The 12,261-nt window shown below is 39.0% G+C and overlaps 1 protein-coding gene across 6 annotated transcripts in view; it reads right to left on the bottom strand.

The window, feature by feature from the left end:
* The window catches only part of BIRC6 (baculoviral IAP repeat containing 6), a 312,653-nt gene that overhangs the window by 227,481 nt on the left and 72,911 nt on the right, over positions 1-12,261 (bottom strand). For all 6 annotated transcript variants that reach the window (XM_090045546.1, XM_090045562.1, XM_090045538.1 and 3 more), the window contains exons 13-16: positions 8,755-8,915; positions 6,362-6,493; positions 1,503-1,634; positions 1,049-1,227 (exon numbers count right to left, since the gene is read on the bottom strand). In XM_090045546.1, the coding sequence (XP_089901672.1) occupies positions 1,049-1,227; positions 1,503-1,634; positions 6,362-6,493; positions 8,755-8,915 (604 nt within the window). The remainder of the gene's footprint in view (positions 1-1,048; positions 1,228-1,502; positions 1,635-6,361; positions 6,494-8,754; positions 8,916-12,261) is intronic.

Genomic DNA, 12,261 nt, shown 5'->3' with positions numbered 1-12,261 from the left:
GAGCCCACCAGGGCTTCTAGGGCCTCATCCACTGTCCCCGCCCTTCCACCGCCTAGGACTGCCTGGGAATGTGCTTGCCTTACCTCTGAGGCAGTGTGGAAAGGCAGCAGGATGGCAGCTGGGTGTGCTAGTGGCCAGAGAAGGTGCAGGGACAGTGCACAGGAAGCCCAAGCCCGAGCTTCCCTGAGTCTGCTTAGGTTTCCAGTGCCCTGTGCATCTCCTTGCCACCTTCTCCAGTTGCCAGCATACCCAGCTACCCTCTTTCTGCCTCCCCCTGATGCCCTATGGGCAAGCTGGGTGTGCTGGCAGTTGAAGAAGGAAGCAGGGATGGTACACAGGGCACTGGAAGCCCAGGTAGGCTCAGGAATGGATGTATTGCTGCAATTTATGTAGCAAACTGAAATACTTTTGGATGCGTTTTAGTTTGCTACGTAAAATAGTCATGAATATCACAATATGCCGCCAGATGTGTACAGTGTGACAATTAAACCACTAAAAGGGCAATTTTCTCCCATGTACTTAAACTCTAGAGCCAGTAGGTATAAAACTCAATTAACTTGCAAAAGTTCACTGGTGCTTATTTAAAATGTCATAGTATATACAGGCATGTAACAGGTGCTCTGTTTAAGGAGGGGCAGTCAGCCCTGTTAAGGTCTGTGGGGCCTTCTGCTAACAAGGGAGTGCCACACTGCCAGCTTAAAACCCCAAAAGAAGAGAGTTGAGAGAAGGGAAACTGAGGGAACATTTGGAAGAAGAAAGGAAGTAGGCTTTGACCTAACCAATTTGCTGAGTAGAGGGGGCAGGTTGCTGGGTTCAGGGCAGAGCCAAAGGGCTCCCTATCTAACACCCATAACAGAGCAGAAGGGCTTGATTTTGTTCATTTGTTTGGGACTTAAAAACAGGATTTTATTTGGGAGGACTGCCTAGGGAGCAAAACCCACCTACAGAAGCCAGCAGGCTGAGCAACCTGCTCACAAGGTGTTCAGTTTCCAAAACAGATTCTGAAGTTTTAATATATAATAGTAGCCATGTTCTAGTTATTCAATACCTTGCCTGCTGCAACTTTTGCCAACAGAGATGCAAGAGAATGACCCTTGCTACTTTGAGGTTTTAGAGATGGTATCCTCACAACTGGCCGTATCCCACCATTGCAGATTTCTTCTGTCCCTCTGTCATTCACAGCTTTAACATGGATTAAGAAAGAACGATACTTGCCACCAGCCATCCCTGGAAAAGAACAAAATGCGGCAAAAAAGCTTTTACTTCTGTTTTATACATCAAAGTGAAATAGATTTTTAACTGATAGTTGAAGTTCACAGTCAAAACCCACACTAAGTGAAAAATTATAGTGCTTCAGCATAATTCTAGAAATTATTTAAGGCCACGGTAAAAGTGGCCTTGGGAGAAATTAGCTAACCAAAGCAAATCAAAGAGAACTATGTATGGAAGTACTAGGTACAGTTTAGTCATATATGCTTTACAAATATTGTAATCAATTTTACCTTTAACAAGCTTTGGACTTGTTAGTGTCAACATGCCAGCATGTCCTGAAAGATCAAGCCCACTAGCCAGCCATACTGGACCACAAAGTATGTCTTCTTTATGTTCTTCTAAAAATGAACACAGCCTAAGACCTTAAAAATACAAAATATTTTTAGTAGTACAGTGCTGAATTAATGAGATACAATTAGAAAACCTGAAAGTATTCATTTGTATAAATTAAATATATACTTTAATGTTAAAAGTAAACTTCGATAACATAATATAAGGGACAGATTTAACGGCCAAGCACCTTTTTAAGACATGACTTTGATAAGACTTTTTTCTAGTCAATGTTCTTTTACTCTAAAAATTATCAGAGTAGATTTTAGATGCTGTATTGTACAGTTAATCCCTTGGAAAAAATATAAACATTTAGCACAAAATAATAGCAGTTCAATAATTCTTCTGGATATCAAAGCTACTAGTTTAAAATATGAGCTTATGATTCCAATAGCAACAGATGAAATGTCAAGTTCTATAAACCAAAGTGAAGGAGCTGGAAAATGTCAAGAGCAATACTAAAACAGATGCATCGGAGTGAAGACCGCCAGTGTGAATCATCCTTTTATAATTATGATAGAGCAGACACATTTGCAGCCACAGCCACTTACCAGCAACGTTCCTATCATTATTATCCACCCATTTACAATAACATAGCCTCTGCTCTTAAGCCGCCGTTCTACAGAAACACTGATGAAGGGTGCATAAACATTGTGTTCATCTGCTTCCTTTCATACGGCCACAGAGCAAACTCATTTAAAAAAAATACCATATTTACTCAAATATAAGATGAGGTCTGCTCCCCTCCCCATCAGCATAAGGAAAAGAGCCCCATCTTAGATTTGCGCACAGGGGTGGGAGGAAGCAGGTGGCTGTTGCAGCTCTGACTCTGGCCCTGAGGCTGGATCAGGGCCAGAGTCAGACGCATAGCAACAGTCTGCCCTCCCCACCTCTGCAGCTTCTACCCCTCTCTGGCCTCTTCCCCCCCCCAACCTTACTGTCAGGCACAGCTCAGCTCTGGCTCCAGCTCAGACTGCGTTCCTTCCCTGGCACACAGCACATGGAACTCTGTCTCCTGCCCAGCCAGTCTAGAGCACCGATGCTGCTGTGTGGCTAGCAGAGGCCATGCTTCCATGTTCTGTGCTCCTGGGAGAGAACAGAGTCGGAGCAGTATCGGACAGTAAGGGGAAGAAGCAGCAGAGACTGAGGAGCAAAGAAGAAAGAGGCAGAGACTGTGGGAAGCTGGGTGTGGGAGGGTGCAGGTGGCAGGAGGGCTGCAGGGGTGAGAACTGGCAGGGCAAGGGTACTGCTTTACTACTTCCAGTCATTCCTTTCCCTGCTGTAGTGGTAGGGGTACAAATTTAAGACAACCCTCCAAAACTTAGATTCTGTACCTGGAAAATTACAAACAAATTTATAATTTTTCCAAAAATGGAATCTAATTATTTGGGGGGGGGGGGGGGGGGGGTCATGTTAAATTCAGGATCATCTTAGCTTCGAGTAAATATGGTAAATTGAGATTATCAGAGACTGTTGAATCAAAACCAAGTTTTAGATCAGGAGCTGGCACATGTTAGTTTTACGCAGAATTCTAAAGTGAAATGGGAAAAAAGACTTGGCTGACTATGAAAGCTGAGTAAGGAAGAACCATGTAAACATAGGCATGAAGGGGCAGCCGCTTACATCGACATGCCTTTCTTCATGGGGATCAAGGAGAAGACAACACAGGTAGCAGTAATTTCAGGATGTGTAAAGCAGAAAAAAGGTTACTCAGCTTCCCCCTTCAGTTGCATTGCATGATTTTAAAACAGGTGATAGTTCCTTTTCAAGATGGAAGAAAAGCTTCAATGCTTTTTAAAAGAACATGGAGAGGAACAGTCAAAAGCTAAATCAGCTGAGTACTAAAGCGCTTAAGGTTTTGGACCAATCTAAAGCAGCAGCTGAGTAATGGCTGCAGAGACTTGCAAGAGAGAAACCTGCAAGAGACTTCCTTGAATTCTTGAAGTTTTCCCTGGTCGAGATCTACAATACTGATCAAACAGGACTTTATCTGAAAAGACTCCATGACAGGATATGGGGGAGGTAGATGGGGAAGAGCAAGTCAGAAGGCAGGAAAGTTACAGAAGACAGGGTAACCTATGCTCATCTATGCTAACATGGATGGGAATGATAAATTACTACTCTTCACAATCACAAAGTCAAGTTGTCCTAGTCTCTTTGTACAGGACATTATTAAGTTTCCCCTTGATTATGACAGTTTGGTAAATGAGAAGAGGGCAGGTGGCATGTTCATCATCTGACTGAAAAACTAGAATCAATATCTAGGCCTATGAGATATGCCTGTTATAGAATAGCTACTCCGCATTCTAAAAGAGGTGGTTTTCACTAAAACCCAGTTCAAGTACCTTTATCTTAGATGCCACTTATGAATCAAGATAAATATGACCAAATGGGGGACGGAGAAAGAAAAAGAGCGAGGAGGATATGGAACAACCTAATGATCTCCCGAACAACATTTCACTTCATGGCAACATGGCAAGAGTCAACCATTGTAGCTGCTACGGTTGCATATGAGAGATTGCCCATGAGGGAATCAACTGATGAGGAATTATCAGTGCTGCAGTTGCTGCAAAGGCAGTGTAAAGAGCTTCAGTCAGAGAGAAACACAGAAAATCATGAAATTGAAGATGCTTTTGATCAAGTTCTACTTCAGACAAAGCAAGAGGCATTGAAAGCTTTTGAATATATTTTCACACTTCTCACAGCTAAAAAAGGCCCGATGAAAGGACCTAAAGGTCTTCTGGGACATTGAATCTCTCCTCCAAAAAACAAAACTGAATTGCATATTAACTGAGTGGTTTCACCCTTTTCAAATTAATTCACAAGTTAATACCCACAGCAGAGTACACTTCACAGTAGAAACTTAATAAATACCTCTCCTTTGTTATAGTATATATACGCACACACTCCTTTTAAAATGCTTTTCAATTTAGAAAACTTTTAAAAAATGCAACAAAAACTGTACATTTAAAAATGTAATAAATGAACAGTTGTAGAATACTTTAATAGAAATAACAAACAAACATTATTACAGCTGCAGGACTGTCTCACATAACTGTCATTAAAAATACATAAAATAAACTTATTGAAAAAGTACAGCATGGACTGTAGCTGTTTATCAAGAAAGGTCAACAGCAATACTAAAACAGATGTATTAGCATGAAGACTGCCAGTGTGACTCATGGGTCAAAATGGCAGAATTTGGGTCAACAGGTTACCAGGACACATGTATGTTGCTAGTGACAAGCATCTACTGTATAACAAAATCAATTTAAACTTTTTGAAAACAGAATAATAATACAAGTTTTTGTAAGCAGCGAGTCAACATAAGATTGGCCCAAGACTCCCTAGGCAAAAAACAAATGCACATGCTTGCACACGTCTACAGATCCTACCACTCTGAAGTCCAGGGAAATCTTTGTAAGGGATACCTTCAAAACAAATTCTGGTGACTGTTTATAATCTTTTCACAGGCACCAGAGTAATTTTCTTTTGTTTTTTAAAAAAAAGAAGAGATAACCATGGAATTTGTTCAGCTGGTTTGTTTTCTAAAGCATAGAATATTTATTTAACAGCAGGGCTTGAAAATACCAAAAAAAGTCATTAAAAATTATGCTTAGTAAAACAGATGACTGGCAGGAAATCCACTGTAATGGACAACATGAATCCACACATTACATCTAATTAATGGTTATATTAAATGTATTCTTTACAGAAATATTAAAAAAGCGTAAGTTTAACCGACTAACATACAACTAAATAGCCATCAAGTCCAGACTATGGTACATCCCAGATTGATCTGGGGTGGCCAGGTGGGTTGACAGGTACCCCTGTTTCTGGGTTCCCAAGGTGCTGGGTGCTCAGCGGGTCTGCCCAAGGCATCCAAGAAAGGAATTAAACTGACCAACTGGGGGTGGGGGGGGGGTGCAGAGGAGAGCATGGTTCTAGGAAGTTTAAACTATTCTAAATTGACATTTACATCTAGATACTGGTGGTTTAAACAGCATTTAAAAAAGGTTTACATGTTCCGTCTGTCTGTACCCTATTATGCTGCTGGAAGGAAGTAGCAGAGAGAACAATGGACACTGGTGGTGCTATTCAGCCCCACCGCTTTTTAGGTACCAGGCACCTCCACAAAGATTCAATCTGATACACTTCCAAGTTCTATTGCAGAATTTACTTTCTCAGAGGCTTTTCAAGAGAGACCTGCTATAATGAGCTAAATAGAGAAGGGGGGGAGGGAGGAGTTAAGCAATTTTAATAAGCTGTGAAGGTAATTTGACAAGCTAAGAATTTGTAGCTTGAAATGTTACACCTTGAACTACAAACTATGAAGTAGGCATGCCAAGAAAATTGTACATGAAAGCTATGTAAGAGAAGCAACAATTAAAACCACTGTTGAAGCATAAGACATGACAGATGCACTTGAAAGGTATAATACCAAGTCTACTGCATCGTATTTCTCTATTCAAATAAAAACACTGATCTACTTCTAAATACAAAGCAGAGCCTCCACTTTTTTTTTTGCTTTCATCTGTTTACTGAGTACAGTAACAGACACAAGAGAAAGAGAAGCAACAATGCAAGATTACATTAAGTAGCACTGAACAGACTTTAGATTTAAAGACAATTTGCATCAGTCTTTACTTACCTTTAAATGTTTATACAGGTATTACAATATGAATTAAACATTTTTTTCATATTTTAATAATTTTCAAAATATAAATATATGGTGTGATCATATAAAAAGTGAACTCACACTGTGGTTCTTCTATATCCATGTTCTGCATTTCTTCACTGAATTCAACCACTGTTGGCTTTCCATTTCTCTCCATTTCAACATTAGGAGCTGGAGATAAAGGAAATGTGATCTGTCTGTCTACTGCTGCTTCTGCAGGAAAAAAAAAAAAAAAAGAGCACCACTCTGAAATTTAAGGCTTCTATTTCCCATTAAGAAGTGTTCACAATGCAGATTTATCATTTTTCCCCTCAAAGATCAACAAAATGATCTGCTCCAGTAGGGAGCTTCTGACAGTTTTCAGTATTTAAACTAGATGTGAAAAAGTCATTAAAAATAATAAGCAAATTAAACCCTAGTCTGTAGATTATTTGCAAGCAGGCCACTATCTGGGAATTTTTTAAAAACTGGTCAAACAATTTCTACCAATAATTCTTTGTCTTAAGATTGTATTTTATAACAAAACATGATAGCACTGTTTGCTAGTTTGCTTGAACATGCATGTGTGGGTTTGTAGTTCCATCTAAAACTTTCTCAATTTACAACTGACCAGGACATGCAAGCAAATAAATGACATGCATCTAGGATGAATTTACACTTGCAAGCCACAATTTAAAAAAAATACATTAAAACTGAAGAGGGGCATCATGCAGTTCCCTCTGGCTCTCAAGTGGTTCCAGTACAGCGTTCCATATTAAACAACTGAATGGAACCTTCTTAACCCTTATGATTCACTTCACACTTGAAATCATACTCCTCTCCCCTTACAAGGCAAGAAGTAATAGTTAAAGAGATAATCTATGTCTGAAAATTTGTGCGGTCTCATCTTTTCCTACAAGTGCAAGGTCTAATGCTATAGTGTTTAAGATCTGGCCCATGAAGCCCTTTCATCTGGTCCAGCATGCATGCTGCTCCTGGGTCTTTATCTGGGCTGGCACATGCACTGCCCATGTGGCCAGAGCTACATGCTCATCAGTTCCTGTGCACTGAATTGTTTGTGGGCCCTGTCTGGCCCAAAGACTGGTCCTACACTACTCATCCAGCTCATGTGGCCTGAGTTTGATACTCCTGATTTAATCTCCTATGTCCCGTGGCTCTAAGACGCAGCATTTTTAGCCCTTATTCAACAGTAGAGACCAATCACAAGTTACTATTAACTAAACAATCTTCCCCAATATTAAAAACATTCTAGTTCTTTCAATTTCTTTCCAACTGTGCCTGCAAAACACTGTGAGGAAAGCAAAGTTGCTGTGAAGAAAACTTCTGGAAAGCCTGCAACATTTAGATGGGTACGAGATAGAGAGAGGAGACAGGCCACATGGCCATCAGGGAGCCAAGTGGCTAGTATAGTTCCTCTTCCCCAGCCAAAGGGAAGGTGAAGAACAGGAGGAAGGGACGAATTCCCAATCACAATATGGATGTGCTCTCAGTTGCCCAACCTCGAGATGTTCTGCTTGATTTGTGTACCCATATAAGCCTTTTTCTTTCCACCTACTGCCTTGGTGTGAAGGAGGGAAATTTCTCATATAGATAATCAATTTCATTAGTGTAAAGTTTGTTTTCTGCAAATATTCTGCAATACATAATTCTTAAAAGAAAGAAAGGTCAACAGGAATCTTTGGCATTAATATACCTGAAATTGTTTTTATTATTGAAGAGTTACCATAATGTTAACTTAATTACCCAGGTGTATGGTTAAACCCTCTTTAGTGATCCAGTTTTGCCATGTGCATAAACAAAAATAGGAGAACACTGACAATACTAATTTGAGGATTTAAATTTGCAGAGATAGATGGGACTAACCACTGAGTCCAATGCTGTTGGTAAAACTGGCTTCTGTTCCCAGAACAGCAAATGTTAGGTTATTATCCTCAACTTTTTGATGCATTAAAGCATTAGTTACTTTTAGTAAGGTACTCCCCAGAACCTTATACACACAGACATTTGTAAAATGAATTTCCAATTATGATCTAGAGTTAAAAAAAAAGCAGGGGGATCAATTTAAAAAGGTCTTCTGAATAAGAAAAGATGGAATAAAGATTTTGCACATCTCAGAATCCCTAGTGACACTGGTGTTCGACTACAACCTTCTTTTAATGGAGCCTCAGAATCTACAGAAGATGAGTACAGAATTCAATTCCACCTATTACTTTTTAGCTAAACATTCTTCTTCCTTACATAAAACTTAGGCTAGTTCTCAATTATTTTATGTTTTCAATATTACCAAGTTAAAAAGATAAATTGTAGAAAGAATTAAAATAGATCATTGCTTAGAAATATGAGAAAAATGGCGCTAACTGCAAATTAAAAATGCTCACTACGATTATGTAAAATCTGAAATATCAGAACCGTATAAGTAGGGAATTTAAGAAAAGAAGATCTCATTAGACAGATACTTTTTACTTCTTTCTTACCATTGACTTTTCCTAAGCCTGGAGCTTTATTTTTCAGTAAAGTCACTTGAATTTGTGGAATGTTTGTGATGTTTGAATTCAACACAAATTTGAAGTCCACATGTCCAACCATACAGGCTTTTGGCAAAACCAATTCAAAGACATGTTCATCCCAGCTGTTGCTGTTGGGGAGGAAAAAAAATAGGATTGTAGATATAGTGTTACAGAACAAGTTCTGATCAATCAAACAAGTAGCATTACCCAGTTCATTCTGTGTACAGAACACTGTTCTCTAATGTTGCGAGGAAAAAGTAATTTTGTATTAGTTGATAGCCACATGAATCTCTGAAGCAAAACAAAAGTTTTTTAAACTACAATTAACCATGTTTACTATGTGCATAATACATTAAAAACCAAATGTCAAGAGATTGAGTCAAGATGTTTGAAAATAAATAATGGTAAAAAGCCCCAAACTTCTTATCACCTCCATGTCAGTACTGCCTCCGCAATACTTTAATAATTACCTGTTTAACTATGAGAAAAAAAAATTCAACGTAGACAATTCTTATTAAACATGAACGGTCTTCCAACTTGTAAACTACCGAAGTAACTGCTTTGCAGGCTGTGAAGTTGGCCTTTTATATTGATGATGTCAAACCCTGTCACTTTTCAGTAGTCATCTCCAGAAGGCTCAAAATACTAAATTTCAATTCAAAATTCTGAAATACATTTGACAATTTATACAGGATGAGAAGTGCTTTTTACTAGGTGCACAGTCAGAAGCCTGCGCTGAGCAAAATGGGTGCAGCTTTTTTTTTAAATGAGTCATATTTTCCTTTTGAACCCAACTTTGTTTTATACTGAAAGTGTAAACTTGAGATAATAAGCATCCCTCACTGATCAAAGTGTCATAGTTTGATACACTAATCTTTGCAATAGTAGTTCAAACTTGAGAAAAATACAATTCAAATTAAACTAATTATGCTTCTAAGTGTTACATTTACATACATTTCCTAACCTATCTGCTTATTCTTATTTTTTCCCAGTCCACCTGTAAAGGACCTCTATAAATTTTGGTTGTCCTAGAACTATGACTAAGGTTAAAATGAGAACCCCACCCAGAATTTGAGTAATTATTGTAAAAAGTTTATCCTCATTAATGACCATATTGTAAAATGGTATTTTTATCAACGGATATATTACATACTAAATCAAGGTTCCCTGCATAATCTTTTAGCAGTTTGTTAAAACTTGATAATTTTTTAAAGTCATCTTGAGGGTCATTCGTATCAGTCTTGGGCATTGGTAATGAACTCAAAAGAGAAGAATCTCAGCAAGTACACAATTAAGATCCACTGTTTATTAAAAAAACAAAACAAAAAACAACTCTGGTTCCTCACAGCATCTTCTTTGGAGCATGACTTGTACAAATATTTAGCCATTTTTCTTTTAAAAACATAAATATAATTTCTAGTATACATACCCATTCTGAAGGAATATTTTAGGTGTGTGTATATATAGTATATACACAAAATACTGCTTTTCAAAAGTACCAGCATACGCATCCTATGCCACAAGTTCTTGCATATTTAACAAAAATAAGATAGAGCCAAAAGAAGGTCAGACATAAAAACGGTTTGTGCTCTGCTATGGAAAAAAAATTATATGAATTATTTCCATGAGATAAGCAGACAAGGCTCTTCGGGCAAATCTGATATCTTTTATTAGACCAACTCAAATAGTTGGAAAAAGCTTTGCAAGCTTTCAGGTATAAAATACCTTTTGTCAGGCTGAGGACGCATCTGGAGTCGGTGTGTGCTCTGCTTCCTCAGCCTGACGAAGTGTATTTATATCTGAAAATTTGCAAAGAAGAATTTTTCCAACTATTTGAGTTGTTCTAATAAAATATCAGATTTATACAAAGAATCATATGTCCTTAGACCAACACAGCTACAACCTACACCCCTGTTCCCTGAGGAAAAGTATTTTATCCTTTTCCTCTGTACTGTTCTGAAGTGATCTAAATTAGGGCTGTCCAACCAATAACCTGCAAGAGGTTAATATGCAGGTTTTCCCCTTCCCTTCACCCTTCCCCACCTCTATCTCTGGCTACCTCCTCCCCAGCTCCCCTTCCTGCCTTCCAGGAGCAGCAGGGAGAGTGAGGGTGAAGCCAGGGCCATGCCCAGGAGGAACTGCAGCATCTGCATGGTGCATTGCACAGCGAGGCACCCCCAGTGTGCCTGATGCAGCCCATGGAGCATACAGCCCCTAGGGGTTTAGAACCTGGACAGCCCTGATATCTCTGGCTGATTTTATTCCTATTTCCCTCTGTTTCTTGCTGACACAACATATCTAAACCAAAGATACAGCAGAAATGCTGCCTTTTGGGAAATTATCTAAGAATGAGACAAAACACTGGTTCATTTCACGGGAGGAAATAACTTCCTAACCTGCACAGACCTGCTTGGTAAGATAGAGAATTTTATGACTGCACGTTCAGTAAAAAATGAAGAATACAGATGTTTGCTACTGTAGCAATTATATCAGTCCTACACAACGTGGAAACTTAGAATTAAACAGTTTTTAAACTGTAATCAACAATCCCTCTTCAACAGCCTGTAAAGTTTGCTGTTTGGGTTTTGTGGTGTCTGTTTCTGCCTCTGCAGACCCAGGTGCTTGCGTGATCCTAATAAAGAAGAAAATTCAAGGCCCAGAAGCTTCATTTGGTCAGTATTAAACTGCAACCTATTATGGAAAAACGGGACCAACAAGTAAGTGATTATCAGTATAATGGTGGCATTTCTGAGGTTAAGCCTGAGGCAAGAAGGAAATCTGAGGAAGTTAAAAAGCCAAGACATAATGAAGTCTATTGGACAGAAGCTGAAACACAGTTTGTGTATATACAGATAGCCTGTGAAGTCCAGAGGAGCTCCAGAAGTCCTTTACAAACTACATGACAGAGAACAATAATTTATGGGATGGAATATGGTAGCTATTCAGCACTAGGAATACCAATTTGTTTTAGGAGGTCATGAAAAAGGAAAAGGAGAGGAGTTTGCTTTTGTTTAGATTTGTTTAAGGAGACACCGGGCACGTCCACATGTGGCCCCAACTGCACAGTTGTTACCGTGCAGTCCCGGAGGCACATGGGTCATTTCCAACCCTACTGCTTGTTGCTACTGCACAGTACTGCTAGTGTCACAGTATGTGCCCACCATAGCGATGAGCTATGTTTCCACAGCATGTCACCATGGCAACATAGTGTCTCATGTAGATGCACCACACTGAAGAATATTCTCAATGGCCAAAAGTACAGCGAAAATTTGAAACAAAATGCAATTCCCTCATTATTTCTTTATTTGATGCATATACTGCCCTTCAAAGAATTGGGGCAGCTTACAATAAAGGACCAATAACAACATATAAAACAGGTACAAACAAGAGAAGAAAACAACTTAAAAAAGTAACTAGAATGTTAACCTAAAACAAACCCCCCAAAACAATATCCAAGCCTAGCTTTGTTTGCTG

This window comes from Crocodylus siamensis, chromosome 1 (assembly GCF_052110815.1).
Source record: "Crocodylus siamensis isolate JL-2025a chromosome 1, ASM5211081v1, whole genome shotgun sequence".
NCBI lineage: Eukaryota > Metazoa > Chordata > Crocodylia > Crocodylidae > Crocodylus > Crocodylus siamensis.
The sequence above is the reverse complement of the archived record's forward strand: the minus strand, read 5'-3'. Positions and strand labels throughout refer to the sequence as shown.